General features: G+C 55.8%; 3 protein-coding genes across 4 annotated transcripts; 2 read left to right on the plus strand and 1 right to left on the minus strand.

Moving 5' to 3' along the window:
* Positions 1-89: 89 nt before the first annotated feature.
* SMCR8 (SMCR8-C9orf72 complex subunit) lies at positions 90-9,556 on the plus strand. Its single transcript, XM_063414772.1, has 2 exons — positions 90-2,603; positions 4,826-9,556. The coding sequence occupies exons 1-2, from the start codon at positions 262-264 to the stop codon at positions 5,277-5,279; spliced, it is 2,796 nt and encodes a 931-aa protein (XP_063270842.1). The 5' UTR covers positions 90-261; the 3' UTR covers positions 5,280-9,556.
* On the minus strand, positions 6,265-13,847 carry SHMT1 (serine hydroxymethyltransferase 1). The gene is made up of 11 exons (XM_063414773.1): positions 13,735-13,847; positions 13,301-13,446; positions 12,907-13,022; positions 12,657-12,817; positions 12,419-12,500; positions 12,001-12,213; positions 11,650-11,766; positions 11,204-11,326; positions 10,887-11,003; positions 10,667-10,777; positions 6,265-10,295 (listed from the first exon to the last, which is right to left on the minus strand). The coding sequence occupies exons 1-11, from the start codon at positions 13,825-13,827 to the stop codon at positions 10,126-10,128; spliced, it is 1,449 nt and encodes a 482-aa protein (XP_063270843.1). The 5' UTR covers positions 13,828-13,847; the 3' UTR covers positions 6,265-10,125.
* On the plus strand, positions 13,439-18,145 carry LOC134559709 (chemerin-like receptor 1). 2 transcript variants are annotated; one of them, XM_063414775.1, is made up of 2 exons: positions 13,439-13,670; positions 16,559-18,145. In XM_063414775.1, the coding sequence occupies exon 2, from the start codon at positions 16,576-16,578 to the stop codon at positions 17,659-17,661; it is 1,086 nt and encodes a 361-aa protein (XP_063270845.1). In that variant the 5' UTR covers positions 13,439-13,670; positions 16,559-16,575; the 3' UTR covers positions 17,662-18,145. The 2 variants fall into 2 exon arrangements, with proteins under 2 accessions (XP_063270845.1, XP_063270844.1); XM_063414774.1 differs by lacking the exon at positions 13,439-13,670 and adding an exon at positions 13,837-13,968.
* The last annotated feature ends 2,980 nt before the right edge of the window (positions 18,146-21,125 follow it).

The following is a 21,125-nucleotide window of genomic DNA, read 5'->3' on the forward strand; positions in this document are numbered from 1 at the left end:
TTCTTGCTGAGGAAGAGGAGGAGGCGGCGGCGTCGCTTCCTGCCGGCGGGGTCGGAGGCCGCGCGTCATGTGACCCCAAGATGGCTGCGGGGCCGTGAGGAGGCGGTGGCTCCGGCCATGGCGGCGGCGTGAGGGGGACACGGGGCTGCGGCTGCGGCGGGGCCGGGCCGGGGCTGCGCCGGTGCCTCCCGCGGCGCCCGGCGGTGGCGGGGGGACCGGGGGCGCGTCGCTGCTCCATGTCGGTCCCGTCCTGCGGGAAATATGATCAGCGCCCCTGACGTGGTGGCCTTCACCAGGGAGGAGGAGCTGGAGGATGATCTGTACCGCGAGCCGCCCCTGCCCGAGGAGTACTCGGTGCCGCTGTTCCCCTTCGCCGGCCAGGGCGCCAACCCCTGGGCCAAGGTCGCCGGCTCCAAGTTCACCCGGGACTTCATCCTCATCTCCGAGTTCTCGGAGCAAGTGGGGCCTCAGCCCCTTCTGACGATCCCCGATGATGCCAAAGTGTCGGGCACCTTCGATCTCAATTATTTTTCCCTGCGGATCATGTCTGTGGATTACCAGGCGTCCTTCGTGGGGCACCCTCCCGGCTCTGCCTACCCGAAGCTGAACTTTGTGGAGGATTCCAAGGTGGTGCTGGGGGACTCCAAGGAAGGGGCCTTTGCCTACGTGCACCACTTGACCCTGTACGACCTGGAAGCCAGGGGCTTTGTGAGGCCCTTCTGCATGGCCTATATTTCTGCTGACGAGCACAAAATCATGCAGCAGTTTCAGGAACTCTCCACCGAGTTCTCCAAAGCCTCCGAATGCCTGAAGACGGGGAACCGGAAAGCTTTTGCCAACGAACTGGAAAAGAAACTGAAAGATCTTGACTACACCAGGACCGTCCTGCACAACGAGACTGAGCAACAGAAGAAAGCCAACGACAAGGGGTATTACACAACGCAGGCCATTGAGAAGGCCAACGAGCTGGCCAGTGTGGAAAAGTCGATCATTGAGCACCAAGACCTGCTGAGGCAAATCCGGTCGTATCCCTACAGGAAGCTGAAGGACTCTGAGTTCCACCCCTATGAGCCAGAGTGTGCCCTGGAGCGGGCTGACGTGGGCAGGGAGCAGGACCCGGCTGCCTCTGACCCCACTGAGCCCGGTGAAACCCACCTTTACACCCACGTGCCATCCTACACCCCCAAACTCATCAAAGCCAAGTCTGCCAAGTGCTTTGACAAGAAGCTGAAGACACTGGAGGAACTCTGTGATGTTTATTTCTTCACCCAGACCCTTGACCAGTTGCACCATATTGAGAGGACTTTTCGAGGTGATGTGTGCTACCTCCTGACAGAGCAGATCAGCCGGGCTCTCCTAAAGCAGCAGAGTGTCACCAACTTCCTCTTTGAGGATGTGTCATTCCTGGATGAAAAACCTCCTGAAAAACAGTACAGAGGCTGCCAGGGGCTCGGCCAAGGTGCCATAGATGAAAAGTGTTTGGAAGAATCCCTTGCTCCTAAAGTGGTCATCAGCCTGGGCTCCTACAAGTCCAGTGTGGAGTGCGTGCCCATCAAGATGGAGCAGGAAATGGAGGACTCTGAAGAGCCCAAAATGGCTGAGTCCGTGCTGTCCGAGCACCAGGAGAACCTGGACTACCTGGACGCAGACATCAAGGGCAGCATCAGCAGCGGGGAGAGCATTGAGGTGCTGGGAACGGAGAAGTCGGGCTCTGGGCTGAGCAAGTCGGAGAGCCAGGCCAGCCTGCCGGTCATGGCCAGCCCCCAGGCGGGCCGCAGCAAGGTGGGCAGCCGGCGCACGGTCAGCGAGGACAGCATCGAGGTGCTCAGCACGTGTCCCTCCGAGGCCCTCATCCCTGAGGATTTCAAAGCGAGCTACCCAAGTGCCATTAACGAGGAGCCCTACGCGGATGACGACGAGGGAGGCCTTCGCTTCACCCCCAGAGCTAACCTGGCTGATGATGGGCAGGACGACGTCTCGAAGCAGGAAAGCTTAGTGCAGGTGGATGCTGCCTGTTGTATCGGCAAGGAGAGCCCCAACTTCCTGGAGCCGCTGCCCGAGCTGGGGCAGAAGGCGTGCGAGGAGGACGGCGTGGTGCGGATCCCGCCGCAGCCCTACCGGGCGGCCGAGCAGGGGCTGCGCGGGGGCTTCCCCTCCCACGAGGGCCTCTCGGCGGGGCTGCTGCCCTACGAGCTCGACTCGCGCTACCTGTCGGGCAGCAGGGAGGTGAGCAAGAGCAGCCTGGACGAGTGCTCGGACTCCACCAGCTACATCAGCAGCGCCGCCTCCACGTGCTCCGACAGGACCCCCTCTCCCGCCCACCTGGGCAGCGCGGCCGGGGAAAGGCACAGGAAGAGGGCGGGGCAGAACGCTCTGCGCTTCATCCGCCAGTACCCCTTCGCCCACCCCGCCATCTACTCCCTGCTCAGCGGCAGGACCCTGGTGGTGCTGGGGGAGGACGAGGCCATGGTCAAGAAGCTGGTGACGGCGCTCTCCATCTTCGTGCCCAGCTGCGGCGTGTACGCCAAGCCCGTGAAGCACTGGGTCACCTCCGCTCTGCACTTGGTGGATTTCCAGAAGTGGAAGTTGATTGGACTGCAGAGGTAAATGCAAGGATCTGTTTGCTTTAATAGGGTTGAGGTGTGTGGTAAGGACTTTCATCTCACAGGGCATTGGGTGTGCAAGGGAGGTCTCTTAATTACCAACATAGCTGCCACGAATTTCTGCTGGTGGATTTATTTTGGAAAAGGAGTAGACTCTCTCTTGGTATCCAGCCTCTCTTGAGAGTTAATGTTTAAAACCTCTGCTGGGCACTTGCTGCCTGCCTCAGCTGAGTTACTTGGCCAGGAGGTTTTTGCCTGGCAAAGGTGAGAACAAACACCTGGGTCCTGCTGGGTTCCTGGATGATGATACAAGTCTTCCTGGAGAGCCTTGTGTGCTCTGCTTTGCCATCTCCTACTGCAACTCTTCTCACATTTCTAGCTGGAGTTGTAGGGTAAAGGGTGCTGTGCTGGAGGGGAGGGATTTTTCTTGTGGAGCCTGTTGAAGAGGTGATGAGATCTGTAGGTCAGAATTGGAGTGCAGCACCTCGGTCTGTGCTGGTGAGGAAGAAAGGCCCTGGAGCTGTGCAGGAGCAGCGTTGGGATTGTAGGAAACCTCTCCTTAGGGTGAGCACTGTCCGAAAAACAAGTGCCCCTTCCCAGCCCCCATTCCTGAACTGTGGCTTCACAGCTCATATTAGCACAGAGTGTTTGCTCAGCTCAAGGGCCCTGCCCTTGTTGATGTTATGGAAAGGATTTTTTGTGTGTTCCAGGATGTGTTCTGTGCTTTGGGTGCAGGTATGGCAGGGAATGGCCCTTGCTGTCCCCAGTGTGGAAAACATGAGTCAGAGTGGCAGCCAGTGCTCAGCTGGAACAGCTCCTGCAGGAGTGTTTGTAAACAGCAGGAAAATTAAAACACAGAAACCTGCTTTGTGAGCTGCAGAGTATTATATTGCTGGGGGATGTGGATGGTGAAATTATCCAAAACTGCGAGTTTGCTTTCATTTCTGTGCTTGTAAGGCAGGATGACAGCTCTGCCAACAGCTGCTACAAGCTCTGTGTCTGTCAGGGAGGTTTTTAAAAACCCCAAGTGTTTACTCGTTGCTCAATGTTTGTGGTTAGATGCAATTTTTATAAACAGAAATCTTTATTTAAGAACTGCCTCTAACATGTGTCAGTCATTTCAGCTCTCCTCCGTGGAATGTTAATTAAGTGTTCAGTTTAATGTGGGTGCACTCCACAAACCATTTGTAGGAGGGCTCTGGGAAGGAATTTAGAGGCTGAACTATTTATTCCAGGAAGGATCCAGTGTCTCCTAAGGCCAGGTGCTGCTTGGGCACAGGGGCAGCCCCTGCACCAGTTGGGGCTCCCAGTTTGAGGCTGGAAGCTGTATCTCAGCACCAGTTGGGGCTCCCAGTTTGAGGCTGGGAGCTGTATCTCAGCACCAGTTGGGGCTCCCAGTTTGAAGCTGGGAGCTGTATCTCAGCCCAGCGACTGTCACCACAGAGAATGGAGGAGCTGAAGGGTTTGTGTAGGCTTGGAATTTGCATTTCAATAACATTAGGTTAAGCTTGGCGGGTAATTGTATTTGTGAGCACCTGAGTGACAAATAGCCAGGCTCAGCCACGGGGTGTTGTGGGTTAAGGATGGTTGTCTCTTTTAGGAAATTCAGAAGGTTCTGCTCCACAAATAGCCAGGCTCAGCCACGGGGTGTTGTGGGTTAAGGATGGTTGTCTCTTTTAGGAAATTCAGAAGGTTCTGCTCCACAAATAGCCAGGCTCAGCCACGGGGTGTTGTGGGTTAAGGATGGCTGTCTCTTTTAGGAAATTCAGAAGGTTCTGCTCCACTCAGGGCTTTGGCCACCCCAGAGCAGCTCCCTCCCAAAGCGATCTGGGGGGAATGTGGAGCTCTTGGAAAAGGGCGACTGCTTTGGGTTTCTGGGTCACTTGGAGAGGCTTCCAGCTGCTGTAAGATGTGTCTGTTCACCAGAGATGTCCTGTCACTCCCTCTCCATGTCACTGAGGGAGGAAGCTGGCCTGAAGTGTGGTGGTTTATGCACAGTACAGATCAGGGTGTGTGGGGATCCAGGGAATCGAGGTTCCTTTGGGATCTGGCAGGCCGGAGAACCTATTTGTCCCCTCCTAAGCTTTATTCCCCCACAGAGCTACAGCTCACCAACTAGAGGGAAACACCACCAGATTCAGGGCACCGACAGCTCAATTCAGGACACCCCGCTGCTCCATTCTGGCTGCCCTGCAGCCGTGACCTGTGTGTTGCTGTTGCAGGGCGGTGTCCCCTGCCGGGGTGAACGCGCTGCACGCCCTGAGCCGCTACAGCCGCTACCTGAGCATCCTGGACGCCGACAGCAAGACCCTGCGCTGCCCCCTGTACAAGGGCGCCGTGGTGGCGCGGCTGGCCGACCACCGCACGCAGATCAAGCGCGGCAGCACCTACTACATGCACGTCCAAAGCATCCTCACCCAGCTGTGCTCCAAGGCCTTCCTCTTCGCCTTCTGCCATCATTTGCACCTCCCCATCAGCGAAAGGGAGCCGGAGGAATCCGTTGTTAACCGCAGGATGAACTTCCTAAAGCTTCAGCTGGGCCTTGCCAATGAAGATGTCAAAATCGTGCAGTACTTGGCCGAGCTGCTGAAGCTGCACTACATTCAGGAACCGGGGCAGGGGGGGAACCCCCTGCTCAGATTTGACTATGTTCCCAGCTTTTTGTACAAAATCTAGCCTTGCACAGCCCGTGTGCCCGCGTGCTCGGGGTCTGACAGAGCTCATCCGTGCTTGACGTTGCCGCTGCCTGCAGTAGCTCTCACACATCGGGAAGGGCCTGAGGTGTTGGTGTCTCTGCTCCACAGAAATCCAGGTCATTAGGATTTCTGGGTGTTCCTTGTAGCCAAAAGCGTAGATGTTCCATCACATAAACCATCGGGCACTCTGTAGATGTTAGAAGGGGCACTGGTAAAGTGGATCACGGCAGCATCCCAGGGGGGTTATGGCATGAGGGGAGGTGGGCTATCTCGGGGATCAATACTGACTAGTGTGCAGCCTCCCACACAGCACAGCGTCCTGCATGCTTCTGCCACAACCCTGAGCACTGTCAGTCCCTTCCACGGAGCCAGGGCTGTGACCAGAGGTGTAAAGGCCATGTGAAGTTTTGTATCCACTGACGTGTCTGTCATGTGATTGTGGCTCAGAGCCCCCCGGCAGAGCAGCAGCTCACAGGTCTGTGCACAGCCACAGAGGATGGTGGGTCCCTTCCTGCACTTTCTGAGTTTCTGGGCCCTTCCCAGGATGGGTGAGTGGCAGCACAGCAGAGGCACACGTGCTTCTCTCCAGAAAGGGTTTCCCAGTTTTTCCAGCTTTGTTACAGTCGGGAAGGTGGGAGCACTCCCTAAGCTGCGAGCCCCGAGGCGCCGGCCGCTGTGAATGTAGAGCACTGTGCCTTGTTCATTTGTCAGTCCAAGCAGGCTGGAGGGAGACCGGGAATCCTCGGAGCATGTGAGGTCAGGGTTGACTTTTTAAAGGCAGAAGGCAACTGAAGGAGGGTGAGGGCCCTCTTTTTCAGTGCTCTTTGTGATGGGGAAATCATGTGATTGAGCTGGAGCCACGTTGTGAGACAGCAGGCTGTTACCACAGGCGACCTAGCTGGTGAGATACAGGTGCTCAGGAGAGATCGGGGATGAATGTACTGGATTCTATGTTCTATCCATAATATTTTATTTTATTTTATTTTATTTTTTTGTTGAGGAGTTGGCGTTTATGGTAAAACAGGGCTGGCATCACTGCGTGCTGCTCCTGGCTGAGCCGTTGTCACATCCTGACTACCTCTCCTGGGTGGCTCTGGATGGGGCAGAACTGCTGCTCTCTGAGCCTGGGTAATGAGAACTTTTCCTTTTAAAGCTTCTGTGCCATAAAGGGTGTACCACCACCAACGTGGTGACACTCCCAGATCGTTGTTAGTGCTGAAAGCTTTGTGCCCAGGTGCAGCACTTCCCTCTGGAGTCTGGTAGGTGATGCTGGGCCCAGGCTGCTCTGCCCGGTGCCATGTGGCAGTAGCAGCTCCCAAGGTAATTCTAAGTAAGAAAAGTCTCGCTAGGAAAGCTAATCTTGGTTTTAATTCTTTTTAATGCTGATTATGGGGTGAGAAGAGCTGAGGTCATACAAGAGCTGATCTGTACTTTGGTTTGTTGGTTTTTTTAAAACTTCTGTTTATGGTGATAATGTGAGGCAGCTTTGGAGATGAATGCAATCTTCCTTCTGAGCCTGGGAAGTTTCTGTCTATAGCCTGGGGTTCCCCAGCGTGGCTTAGACCCCACTGAGACTTGCTGTGAGATCTGCACTCCTCCAAAATCATGTCCTGGAGGCAGGGAGGCTCCTTGGGCAGGCTGTCATTTTGCACCAGCATCTGTGCCTCAGGATCGTGCCACCTCCTCCTCTCCCCTGGAAAGGGCTCTCTGGGGTATAAACCAACAAGGCACAAAGGCTGTTTTTAAGGTTATTGCTGTTTGTGGTGGCTCAGCCAAGTTGGCCTTGTGGTACGCTCCAGAGGGATTTCCTGGGTCAGGGTTGCTTGTGATGGTGTTTTGAGGTCGTGGTTGGAAGCAGTGTGGTGTGGCCTTTGCTGAAGGTGAGCAGTGTCTCTCTGGGGCTGCTCACCTTTCCAGCACGTTCAAAGCCTTTTCCTGTCCTACCTGTGCCCTCCTGTCTCATGTCAGCCGAGTCTGCTGGTGAAAGGCCTCCATGTCCATCAAATTGGCTGCTTCCTGAAGTGACTGAAGGTGCCCCCGATGGATTCATGCACACCCAAACTTCCACACTAAAGCTGAGGTGTGAGATTAAAGCTGAGGTGTGAGATTCCCTGGGGGAAGAGGCGTCTGGGTGGATGAGTAATGCAGGTGACACCAGGCAGATGAAAGCTCCCAGCATCCTGCTCTGGAGCAGTGCTCAAAACAGGAGCTTGTTTCCTGCTGAAAACTACCTAGTGCTGTTTGGGTTTAAGGAGGGAGGGAGGGAGGGACAGACTTTTTTCCTGCTGACTCACTCACGTCTTCCTCCAGCGTGGAGTGGGAGAGATGATTGGTGGTGGCTCATCTTAGTCACAGTGGTCTCGACCTGCGGTGTTCAGCTGTGCTCATAAATTGATAAATAACTCACTTCTTGCTCCCTCTGTCTGACCTGTAGTATCTCATATTCGAGGCTGTGTTGAGCAATACTTGCACTACCACCTGTCTGACCTGCTTCACCTCTCTGCCACAAAGCAGCTCTGGCTGGGGAGGATGCCCCGGGGGCTTGGCTGGAACATCACTCGATTCCTGCGGGAGCTCTGGGATTATCTGCAACTGGGAGCTGTGGAGAAACACACCCTGGGGTGCTTGTCCTCCTCTCAGCAGTGTAACCTCTGAACTGGGACTGGAAAGGAGGAGTTAACACCGGGCTGTGGCACCTCAGTGCATTTGGATCCCTCTCTTGTGGCGGCCGGAGTGGGGGGATTCCGAGCACAGCTGGTGTTTGGGAGCTGAATTCCTCTTTCCTCTGTAATTTCTCTGTCTCTGTCCTGCTCCTGTACAGTACAGATCCCTGTATTGGCACTTTAGGACTTTTCCCATCTCTGGTGTGGTACCTCACCAATTTCTGATATTCACAGACCAACAACAAGCCACAACCTTTGCACTGATAGCTCCCGCCATGACTTCTGGCGCGTGTGTCTTGCCTGAGCCATCCTTGCAGGAGGAGCAGGGCGGGTTCCTGGCAGTGGCAGTGCCATCCTCACCAGCCTTTCAGCTGCCAGAGCCAGCGGTGCCCTGCATGGCTGTCCCCTGCTTCCAGTGAGTGCTGCCAGCCCAGCATGTCCCCGCTCCCGCACGGCTGTGCTGGCTCCCTCCCCGCTGCTGGGGACAGGAGGAGCTGGACCTGCCCGAGAATTCATCAGGGCAGAGCCTGCCCCGGCCAGGAGGGAGGGCTCCCTTATCCCCCTCCTGCTCCTCCCAGCCCCTGCTCTGCTCCCCACTAACCCACCGCTTCCAGCTCCCACCCCAGGAGGGTCAGCCATAGCTGTAGGTGATCTTAACCCTACAAAGGTTTCATTTCTCAGAGAACAGTGCTCAGATTTCCTTTCATCTGATAGCAATCACTTCTGAGCGGCTCCACAGCTGCCTTGCCTCGGCAGGGAGGAGCTGCCTATACTCTAGCAATATTCACCATGGTGGGAGGTTGGGAGAGGCACTCCAGGGGTGGGAGCTGATGGTTCTGTGCCTCCAGGCCAGTTCTTTGGGTTTTATTGAGCCTGAGGGTCCTGAGCCCCCTGGTCTGGTGGTGGGGGCCAGCCCACGCTGCAGATTCCGGGAGTTGAGCAGGACCCAAAGCTTGTAGGAGCACAGTGAGAAGGCTCCCGTAACAGGGTCTGAGGGAATTCAGGGAGCTGCCCAGGCTGCAGGAGAACACCTGCCCCAGAGCACAAAGAGAGAGCACCAAACTGCACCCCGATGCTGGAGGGGTCACAATCCCCCACCCACTGCTCCCCGGGACGGATTTAACTGGAAGGCAGAAGCAGGGTACCCGGTCCTGCCGGCGGCACGGCTGCTGGCACGGGGATGGGGCTGGGCTCAGAGCTGCCTCTGAGGGCTGCCAGGAGGCTGTGATGAATTCTCATCTTATTTTAAAAGCACTGTATCCTATTCCTGCATGTTGAGTTCCGTGTGTGTGCCTGTGTGTGCCGAATGCTTGCGTCAGTAGTTAGGGCGAGTGTGACCGGGAGAAATCCAAGAAGCATGTCTTAGTGTCGTGCTGTAAGTGTTACTGCACAAGAGTTTAACAGATGTTAACACCAAATGACTAGTCTGAGAAATGTACTTTTAAAAAAAAAATATTTATTTGGGTTCAGATATTTTTGAAATACAAAAAAAAAAAAAAAATTGGTCGTATTTTTTAAGAGCTTATAATTCTTGTCATACGTCGTGGTTAAATTCATAATTTTACTGTGCTTATTAAAAAATGGTTCAACCTAAGATTTGTGCCAAGGGGTCTGAGAAAATACTGGAGGATCTGGTTAGGATGGGATGGTGATCCCAGGAGGGATGTTCAGGACAAGGCTTTGCCTTGTCATACCCTGTGGAGCTGGCAAGGCACATTGGATGAAGGGGAGTCCTTGAGGCTGAAACCAGGGGGACTTCTAGTGGCTGTGGGGTTTTTTGTGCAGCTGGAGCCCCGTCCCTCGCACTGCCATGGGCAGGGTGTCCAGGGAATGTGGACAGACCAGCCGAAATCTCATCTGCTGCTCCACAGCCAGCAGGAGCTGGATGGCACCTGGCCGTGAGGTGAGGGTGACCTGGTGCTGGGTCCCAGTGGTGACACAGTGGTGAAGGGCTGGTGTCCCCACAGGGGTTGTACTCATGGGGTCCCTGTGCCTCACATGGGAGGAGAAAAGGGAGTAAGAGCTAAAGGAGGAGCTGCTGCTGCAGTTCCACAGGAAGTGTTGGGAGAAGGCACTGGGGTGTTGGTCTCAGGCTGGGGATTGTGAGTGTGCCATGATCCTGGGTACTCCCGTGGCTCCAGGAGCGGGCATGGCAGTGTCCCCTTACAGGACAGGCAGCCCCGGGAGCGGGAACGTGGCTGCGAAGGCTTCTACCTCTTCCTTCAGTGCCTTCAGCTCCCCACGGTATTTTGGCTCCTCCAGTTTGTCCTTGAATTCCTTCAGCGTGGCCTTGGGGCTCATGTCCTTCTGCACGCGCAGAGCCAGCTCGATCCCTGCCAGGATGGGAGATGTCTTGGTCAGCCCTCGCTGCTGCTGCATCCCACGGCTCTCCCAGCCCTGCTGCTCCCTGGGACACAGCCCTGCTCCCTCCCTCATTCCCATCTGAGGTACTTGCTGCCCTGGGAAACAAGTTGGAACTCCTGAGGATGTATATGTGAGAGGGACAGGCTTTCAGCCCACTGCCTGTGCAGAGGGGAGAGTTTGCCTGGTCCCAGCTGTGGCCAGATGTCCTCCACCACATCCACATGTGGTTATTTCTTGTTGTGGGTGTGCTCCCTTGCCAGGTGTGGGGATGGCTCCAGCGTGGCTCACCCAGGGGATCTGCCCTGACCCAGGATGGCACTGGAGCTGAGCCCCAGCTCACCTTTGTGGATGTACTGGGCCACCTTGCGGAAATCGTCCTGCCGGAAGCCGCGCGAGGTGAGAGCCGGCGTCCCGAAGCGCAGCCCGCTGGGGCGCAGGGCGCTGACATCACCTGCACCACAACGAGGGACACGTCACCAAACCTGCACCCACACCACCACCCGTGGGTGGCAGCCTGGCTCCCGGAGCGGGGCAGGGCTGGCAGAGCTCCGATCCCTCACCCGGGCACGTGTTCTTGTTGCAGGCGATGGAGCAGAGCTCCAGCACCCGCTCGGCCCGGCCGCCGTCTGTGCCTTTGCTGCGCAGGTCCACGAGGATCAGGTGGTTGTCAGAGCCCCCTGCAAAGAGAGAGGGGATTGGTGGCCATGTGGCCTTGAGGAAATGCTGCTCCCGCAAGGAAACTTCAGCAAAGGAAGACTTGAGGTTTAACAAGGGGTGAGGAATTGGGCCAACAGAGCCCTGCCCATGGTGTCCGTGAAGTGCTGCCCTGATCAGACCCCAGGGTCAGCCCCATCCCACTGCCAAGACTTGTCCTCACCTGTGACGATGTCGTAGCCCATCTCCATCAGTGCTGATGAGAGGGCCTTGCAGTTGGCCACCACCTGCTGCTGGTAAGCCTTGAACTCGGGTGTCATGGCCTGATGCAGCGCCACGGCGATCCCTGCAGAGAGAGGCAGGCCAGGGTCAGTTTTGGGGGGCTTCCACCACCAATGGTGCTGCCAGCAGAAGCCTTACTGGAGCTGAAAAAACTAATGGACTGATCCTTCCTTTCCCCTAACCAGGCTGGTGGCATCGCCAGGAGCCAAAACACAGGGTAGGACAGGCTTGGTCACTCCTTGGGCAATGCTGGATCAACCAACTGCCTTTTGCTGCAGCATCCCCAGGCTCTGAGCCCTGTAGGGCAGCTGGAGCTGCTGCTGGGGGTCAGAGCCCTGCCAGGACACCTCTGCCATGCTGGAGCTGGCAGCCAGCCTGGCTGCATACCTGCAATGGCATGGTTGTGTGGGCCTCCCTGCAGCCCCGGGAACACCGCCTGGTTGATGAGGCTCTCCAGGTTGTAGAGGGTCTCCTTGCCCGTCTTGGGGTCCACGCTGCGGGTGCCTGTGAGACAGAGAGGACACGGTCACAAGGCAGCACAGCCACCCTTCTCCCACAAGCTGCTTTCACCCCCTGGCCACTCAGAGCAGGCATAGTGGTTGTTCCTCTTCAAATCTGAGCTGGGGTTAGCCCAGGGAAGCTCCCCAGACACTCCCAGGATCTTTCTGCCCTCCCTCCCTCCCAGTCAGAGCAGGAAGGAGCGTTAACTCGCGGCGTTTCCCCCGGCACCCCAGGCACCTTTGCGGTAGAAGATCATGCCGGCCCTGCAGCCCCGCAGGGTCTTGTGGGTGGTGGTGGAGACGATGTCGCAGTGCTCGAAGGGCGAGGGCACCACGCCGGCGGCCACCAGCCCGCTGATGTGGGCCATGTCGGCCATCAGGTAGGCGCCGTTGTCGTCGGCGATCTTCCGCATGCGGGCGTAGTCCAGGTTCCGCGAGTAGCAGCTGACACCTGCAGGGACAGGCCATGAGGAGGGGACAGGAGCAGAACGTGCAGGACCCTGGGACACCCCCGGGACCCTTCCAGGGTGGTTGTGTTTGGAGGTTTCCTCTTGGCACTGCAGCATCCATAGGCTTATGGGAGTGCTGCTGGCTTCAGGGAGCCAGCCCCAGCCAGGCTGTGCCACCAGGGAGGTGGGTACAGGTGTGATCCTTGCCTGCTATGATCAGCTTGGGGTGGAAGAGCCGGGCGTTCTCCTCTAGCCGGTCATAGTCGATGTAACCCGTCTTGGGGTTGACCTGGGAGAGGAAGAGGAGGGTTCAGCCACCTCATTGTGGTGAAGATCAGCTGCAGTGCTGTCCTGCACAGGCAGCCTGATTGCTGGGACTTTTAACTTTAAGAGACACCAACACTTATAACTGCACCCTGGCTCTGGCTGCAGCAGCTCTCTGTACCTTGTAGGGCATGGACTCGAAGAAGACAGAGGTGGCAGAGATCTTCTTCTTGTCTGTCATGAACCCGTGGGTGAGGTGGCCACCATCGGGCAGGTCCAGCCCCATGATCCTGCCGTGGGGCTCCACCAGGGCCGTGTACACCGCAAAGTTTGCGGGCGACCCTGCAGCGAGAGCGCGCTGGGCTGGTTACGATTGCTGGGGCACACAGAGGCCTGGGCAGCTGTCCTGGCTCTCCTGAGCACCCCAATACCTGAGTAGGGCTGGACATTGACTCCCCACTTCTGGGGGTCGAGCCTGTAGGCCTGCAGGGCTCGCTTCTGGCACAGCCTTTCCAGCTCATCCACAAACTCCGTCCCGCCGTAGTACCTGCAGTAAAGGACAGGGCAGGGGGTAAAACTCAGAACGGTGCCTGTGACCAAACTGGGGTGATGCCCCGTTTGTGCAGCCACAGCAGACGTGACCCTGCTGAGACTGCCCCATGTGTGGCCAAGGACAGAGGTGGAGGTCAGAGCCTGCCCTGGAACAGCCTGCCTGCCAGCATAAGGACATCGCTTCCTTCCCTGAGGTAAGGCCTGGCAGGATGGGGGGTTCCTCTCCCACCCTGCGAGGGTTTGGGTTGGTGGGCCTTGGCCCCAGCCCCCTACCTCTGTCCTGGGTAACCCTCGGAGTATTTGTTGTTCATGCAGGATCCCAGGGCCTCCAGGACTGCTCGGCTTGCAAAGTTCTCTGATGCAATTAACTCCAGCCCCAACCTCTGCCGCTGCTTCTCCTTCTTGATGATGCTGTGCACCTTTGGGAGAAGAGAGAAATGGCTTCACCCATGCTGGCTCTGCACGAAGATGTGGATGCTCCACCGCAGGGACAGGGCTTGGAAAGGGGCATGGAAAGCTGCTGGAGAACAGATGCGATCCCTTCTTGGTGCAGCTGATCCCAACCAGTCACAGAGAGGGCACAGAGGATGGATGGGTTCCAGCAGCTCAGCCTTGGACCCTGCCATGTCCCTGGCTCGATGAGGTCAGCATCCCCAGGCTGGGGGATGAACAAAGCAGCCGGGCAGGAGCCAGGAAGGGGCTCTCACCTCCGGGTCGTTGGTGTCCAGCGGCTCCATCACCATCTTGTTGTGGGAGGCCCAGAGCTCGGCGCTGGGGAGGCCCTGTGCTGAGCTTGCCATGGTGCTGCTGCTGGGTCTGAGTCACCTGCCAGGGGAGCAGGGAGTCTGTGGGAGGGCAGCAGGGCTGCGTGCCTCCACATCCCCCTGTGTGCTGCCTGCTGCCATCCCACCTATTCCCTGAGAACAGCCACGGACTGACAGGTGAGGAATACACACACAACCCTCAGGCTTCCCCGGCTGATTTAAGATCAGTTTGTTCATTACAGTGCTTTGATAATCTCTGATACTCTCCCATCACCACCCCTCCCTGAGCTCCTCCTGCCCAGCTCAGCAATGCCTGATATTTAATTTCAAGGGCAGTGAAATGCTCATACCCACAGATCTCAATTTTAACACACGCTGCAATGCCCAGCGTGCTTAAACCTCTTGGCTGCTTTCTCTTGGGCAAAACCCAGTAGGTCAGAGTCCTGCCCTGAACCCTGACTGAAGCATCTTGTGGAGCTGAGAGGCCCTGAGAGGCAGCAGCTCTGCCTCTGCTTGGTTCCATGGCACGGGTGATGCCCAGGCCTGGCAGGAGCCCTCTGCCCCAGTTGATGCCACTGCTGCTCTTGGGGAAGGAGTAACAGCCCAGCTGCTGCCTTGGCAGAAAACAATGCATCCTTTTACTCATTAACTCTGCAAGGACGGGTGAAGGGCCGTGAGCAGGTTATTAAGCAATCCCAGATGGTTTCCTTGTACCCAGCTGCCGAAGTCCATTCACGCCGCCCTTGCTGGGCAGGGATGCTCAGCCATGCTCTGGCCCAAGCCCAGGCCTCACTGGCAGGGTGGGAATCCTCACTGCCAGAGAGGCTGGACTGGGCAAAGGGCTGCGAGGGGAAGTGCTCTGGCTCTGGGCAAGATGCCTGGGTCCTGTATATCCCTGCAGCACAGGCTGCTGCAGCACTCACACTCCTCTGGCTCAGGGGGGACAGAGCTGCCATTCCCAGTCAGGATGAGACACCCCCTCCACCATGTCCCCTCTGATGGTGGACACCTGGCACCTCACCTGGGGAACCTCATCCCCGAAGCTCTATCTCCACCGAGTTCTGCACCTCTCCATCACCTCCCACATCCCGAGAGCCGGCTGTCGCGCCCCTCTGCCCTGCCCCGGGTGGCGGGGACCGGCGCTGCCTGGCCGCTGTCGTACCCCAGCCCTGCTGTCCCCACGCCACACGCCCCGATCGGGCCCCGGCCCCGATCCTGGCCCTGGTCCCGGTGCCGGTGCCGGTGCCGGTGCCGGTGCCGGTGCCGTTCGGTCCCGATCCTTACCCGATCCTGATTCCGCCAGCGCGCGGGAGCCCGCGCGCTACCATAGTCCAGCCGGGCCCCGCCCCTCCGCGCCGCGACCAATCAGCGCCGCGCTCCGCCCCGGGACGGGCGGCGGGGAATACGCCCGGGAAGCGTCTGGGCCAATCAGCGCCGCGCTCTGCCCCCTCCCCGCCTCCCATTGGCCCGCGCCGGGGCGGGGCTGGCGGCGCGGCCCGCACGTGGCGCCCGGGGCGCGGGTGACCTTGGCCGGGCCGGCAGGGGCGGGGGGCGCTGCTGTCACCCCGCTGCTGTCACCCCGCCGCTGTCACCCCTCCTCTGCTGTCACCCCTCCTCTGCCGTCACCCACAGCTCCAGTCCTGCCCACCATGCACCCCCAGCTGCTTCTCCCCCAGCCCTGCGACTTCCCCCGTGAGCCAAAGGAAGGGACACCTCAACACCCTGCACCGGGCAGGGAGCATTTCCAGGCACCCCCAACCCCCCCCAGCCAAGCCCGTGTCTCGAGGACAGCTGGTGTGCCTGGCCCTGGCACAGGGTGGGCACGTTGCCGCAGTTGTGGGGAGCACAGCCGGCCCTGTCGTCCCTCGCGGCAGGGCAGCCAGGTGCCTGGAGGGATTTCTGGGTGCTCAGGAGGGAGAGATGCCAGGGGGATGAGTGGCACACGCAGGAGAGGGGCCGTGTTTTCTTTATTCTTCAAAACCGAATTAGAGGGTGGGCTTGGCCAACCGGCCCCAGAGAATGTGCACCCTCTGGGGCTTCAGGGGTTAAATCAACACACCACAAATTGAGGAAGAAGGTTAGGGAATAAGTGATCCTACTAAATTCCCCGTGATCCCAAGCCATGGGAAAATGGGGCGAGGCAGTGTGAGTCACTCTGGAGAGGAGCAGCAGAAGGGGAGTCAGTCAGGAGGGTGAGACCACCCACTGTGGGCACAGCAGCAAAGGAACAGCTCGGTGAGTCCTGCCAGGATCTGCCAAGGCAAGTGCCAGGATGAGCAGGGGAGAGATGAGGAGAAGGGTGGGCTCACCAGAGGGTAAAGTGGGTGGGTAAAGGGGCTATGGTTACACTTGGATACAGCTCAGGTGTTGTTCTGCACCTCCCTGGAAGGTGAAGAAATAATCTGGTAACATCATTGTTACCAGTGTAGATAGTTTTTGGTATCTTAATTTGGTACTGGTCATCCAAAGAGGACCCCTCACAGTGAGGGGATCTGGGTTTCCATGGTTTTGCTGCTGGCCCATGCTGGATTGCTGCTGTGGGCTGTTGATGAAGATGTTCTGACACACTGACACCAGCAGCAAAACCAGGGTTGGTTTCTCTGGTTGAGGTGGTTTCTGTGAGGCGCTGCCCATGGTATAGAGAAGAACTTCATATTAATTACAAATTCATTTAACTAATTTGGCTATTCATATACATTTTGTGCACAGTTACTGGCAAAGATTTTCAACTCTCTTGAGCTGCAGATAACCACTGTTGTGATTTCAGGTCTTGGCTTGCTAGTGATGGACAGCACCTCTTCTTCCCCGTCCCCCTTCTCTGCCAGCTGCCCCACGGAGCAGCCTGAGAACGCCACTGACCATGACTACTACTCCAGCCTGCAGAAGACCATGCACATCCTCTCCATGGTGGTGTACAGCATCGCCTGTTTGCTGGGGGTGACAGGCAATGGCCTCGTCATTTGGATTGCAGGCTTCAAGATGAAGAAGACGGTGAATTCCATCTGGTTCCTCAACCTGGCCATAGCTGACTTCATCTTTACCTTTTTCCTGCCCCTCAGCATCGCCTACACGGCCCTGGGCTTCCACTGGCCGTTTGGGAAGCTGCTGTGCAAGCTGAACAGCACCATCGCCTTCCTCAACATGTTTGCCAGCGTCTTCCTCCTGGCGGTCATCAGCATCGACCGCTGCGTTTCTGTGGCCTTTCCCGTCTGGTCTCACAACCGCAGGAGCCCCGAGCTGGCGGCCAGGATCGCGCTGGGGACCTGGGTCCTGGCTGTCCTGCTCAGCTCCCCGTACCTCATCTTCCGGGACACTGTGGTCAGCTCCAGGAACGTCACCAGCTGTTACAATAATTTTGCGCTGTCCGATGATTACACGTCCGAGGCGACGCGCAGGCTGTGGAGGATGCGGCACAAAGCCATGATCATCACGCGGTTCTTGTGCGGGTTCCTCATCCCCTTCATGGTGATTCTCATCTGCTACAGCGTCGTGGCTGTCAAGCTGAAAAGAAGGCAGTTGGCCAACTCTGCAAAGCCCTACAGAATCATCATTGCTGTCACAGTCTCGTTTTTCCTCTGTTATTTCCCCTATCACGTCTTCTCCTTGCTGGAAATATCCAAAAACTCTTCCAGCCGTGAGATGAAACTGGCCCTTTACATAGGGATTCCCTTGGTTTCCAGCCTTGCTTTCTTCAACAGCTGCATCAACCCCATCCTGTACGTTTTTGTGGGGCCAGATTTCAAGGAGAAGTTTCGCCAGTCCATCCTGTCGACTTTTGAAGGGGCCTTCAGCGAGGAGTCTGTCCTGGGCAGCCTGACCGGCCGGCGCAAGTCCAGGTCTGCCTCAGAAGTTGAGGTCCCGAGGGTCTGAGCAGGTACTGGAGTGGAAGGGGCCCTTCTTTTCTCTGCAATTTCCCCCATTTCAGAGCTCAAATCATGGGACTGGGGACTGTGAAGGGCTTTGAGGGGACTGTGAAGGGTTGCTAAGGAGGTGTGTTTTCGTGTTTTGGAGGTGTCTCAAATATGCTATGATTTAACACACAATGGGAATGGAAGAACTCTCTGGAGCTGCAGCAGGGTGGGTCAAAGTAGCAGCATTTTATTCCTTGTGCCTTTTGACTCTTGTTTATGGAGCCTTTATAGAAAGAGGGTTAAATGCAATGGCAGTGTGTGTTTTTGTAGGGAATGGAATAGTGAGACTCTCCTCAGGGAGGACAAATCAGTGGTTGTGCTGCTGTTACTCAGATTTGATGTACAGCATAACTATTTCTGAGCAATGCTTGTCTTTGTGTTTGACGTGTTTCCAGCCCTTAAATAGTGGAGACCTGATACTTTGTGCTGTTGGTCAATGAATATTAACCCCCAATAAACTTGTGTAAAACATACCCAGCCTGTTGTGTTGCCTGTGGGATAAAATACTTGATCCAACCTGACTGAGCAGGTTCATCTTTGGTAACAGAACAAGTAGATAAAAAGATTAAATATCTAGAATTTGGAAACAAACCTCTGGTATTAGCAGCAGCTCTATGAGTGAGGCAGACAGGACATGACCTGGGTGTGAGGACTTGCCTGGGGTGTCTGATTGCCAGAATGTGGTTATGGTTTATTGTTGGGTTTCAGACTTTTGGGTACCTTTGAAAACCAGTGATTGGGAGGAGAACGAAGAACAAGTGGCTGAGCTGAGTCTGGCCAAGATTCATGTTTGCAAACTGCCCAGGATGAAGAAGGTGGGAACTTTATTACAGGCTTCATAAGCCTCTGGAACTCTTACATTTTTGTAAGTAGAAAATGTTGGTCACATAACAGGGAATGACAGCTCTGAGGTGTTGTAATTTCCAGCCCATCCTTGGCAGCTGAGTGAGCAGTGACTTTATCACACCTCCCTTTCCTGACCTACTCAATTTACCTGTAAATTAGTCCAGCCTACCAATTGTCCTGATCATCCTGTCAGAAACCTGCCTTGGAGCCTCCCTGCTCCGGTGGCTGGAAAATCTCTGACTCCCAGGCGGAACGTAGGAATTTACACGTACCTCACTGTTCTGCATGGATGATGTTACGAGTGAGAGCTGTCACTTGGACATGTTGGGGATTAATTATGGGCCTGCTGGGCCATGAAGTATTGAATGAAGGTCATGATCCTAAAGGCACACATGCACTTAACCTCACATTCATGCACAAACCCACTGAGAACAGGGAATATAACATGACCATCATATGTCAAGCTTGAGTGAACAGAGAGATTTAACCTTTGCCACAAATTGCTGCCTGTCATGGAGATAAAACTGCAATGTTTGCTGTGCAGCACGTAACTCTGGGGCTGTTTACTTGCTCCTGGAGGTAAACTGAAGTATCGATTGCCATGTCAAGGTTGTGCAGAACCACGTTTGCTCTTTCTGCTTTTCCTTATCTGTTTGCAGAGTCCACATAATTCCTTGTGACAAGAGTCTCTGTGAGTGTGGGACCAAGGCCTTGGACTCCCGTCTTGCCTCTCTCCTCAACCCTGGCAGCCTTGAAGGTCAGGATTTGAAGTGTTGACCTGGTTTGTGGTAGGGAAGAAAGCAATCTTCCGGGTCATTTGGAGATCCAAGGCAGGTACAGATTCCCATGGGACAACGTGATTTAAGTGAAGCAGAGCATCTGGATGATCTAAGGAATTACCACTAGAAAAACTATGGGTAACAGAGCAGGATGAGCTTGAGATAGAGATGGATTTGTCATCCTGGGTCTGATCCCTGCCCTTTGTGCAATGGGAAACCGTGCTGACAGCAAGACAAGCCAGGCTGCCACGGGACTGCTTCCAAGATAAATCTCCCATTGTATCGAGTTCCGTGCTGTTCAGGCTACCTCATTATCACCAGGATAATTGTCAGTCCTCCATTCCCAGCTAGGAGGCAGTTCATTCTCTCTGATATTTCCATTTGCCATATGCTTATCTAGAAAAGCTTGAATGAAAAAAAGGGGCAAATACTTTCCCAACAGGCAATCCAAGGAGGCTGAATGGCTGCTTTGGCAGCTGTGTTCCCCTCTGACGCAGCTTTGCTGTCAAGGCTCTTTCAAATGCCACGGGAGGAGTGGAACAGCCTGAACCCCCCCAGTATTTGCAGTCATTGAGAAAGGTGCTGAACCTGCTGCCCTGCTGGGGTGAGGCCTCATTGGTCCTGCAGAGGGGCCGATCCGACAGCCCCGCTCTTACAAACAGCGGGCTGGGGTGGGCAGAGCCGCCGGGGTGCTCGGGCTCCAGGCACTGAGGTGTGTGTGGTCCGGGCTGTGCATGGGGAGCCTCAGCTGAGAGAACAAGCGAGTTTGTAGCAAGAGTTTAAGTCAGAGATCTCCCCAGGAGCAGCTGTTGCTGCCTTGCTTTGGAGGAGAGATTATTGCAGGTGACTCTGGAGCTGGGAGAAGCTGCAGAGATGTCAGGGAGAAAACAGCCAAGGAGGCCAAGGAGGATGTGGCAAGTGGTAACAAAAGGAGACAAAGTATTTTCCCCCTGGGACCTGGATGACAGCAGGGAAATAAAAACGGCTCAGAATAGTTACAAGGAAAGAGGAAGGAACAGGAGCTAAGACAGCCTTGAAAGTACCAGCAGGAGGATAGTGAATGCAAATGAATGGGAGAGATACTGCAACAGGTGGGGAAATTCTCATTGAGGAGAGCTTAATGAGACAATAAAAGCTTCTGGGAAGCCTCACAGACCCCACACCTCTCTTCTGGTGGGACTTTCCTGGTAAGTAAAATTTTCAAGTGTCCCGCTCTTGACCTTGGGGAATTGACTTGTTTGATAAGGTTAAAGACAGTGCAGTGGTCTGAGAGCAGAACCTCTTCCAGAGCTTGCTGAAATCAGGCAGGAAAAAATACAGGGAGTTAGAGGAGAAGTTCTGGTAGAAAGCTTCTCTGTGAAGGAGGTGTTGGTAATAGCGTCAGTATGTGGGGTCAGATGAAGAAAACTGGGTAAGGCTCAGCTTTTTCTTGGTGTAGCAGATGGGTGAGGGTTCCACTCCCAGCATGGGCATTAATTTGCTCTTGCTGATCCAGGGCTGCTCCTGGTCAGAATCAAACTGGGGAGGACACAGGATACTCTTTGCTGCTTCCCTACACCTCTTCCAGCTCCTTTTTATTGTATCGGCCAAGGCTGGTGCCAAATCTTTCTTTACATCTCCCAGTTGTGCATGCAAAGCACAGGACCCGCCCTCATACACTGAATTCTGCTTTAATCTGCAAAGTTGCTCTGCAGTGACCATGTCAAGCCCTTGCTGTGCTCACTAAATGCCTGCACAGGGCATGGAGCCTCTGTGCTCTTTGAAGAGGAGCTGCAGCTTAGTGAGGCAAATGGCAAAT

The sequence above is a fragment of the Prinia subflava genome, chromosome 17, assembly GCF_021018805.1.
Source record: "Prinia subflava isolate CZ2003 ecotype Zambia chromosome 17, Cam_Psub_1.2, whole genome shotgun sequence".
NCBI lineage: Eukaryota > Metazoa > Chordata > Aves > Passeriformes > Cisticolidae > Prinia > Prinia subflava.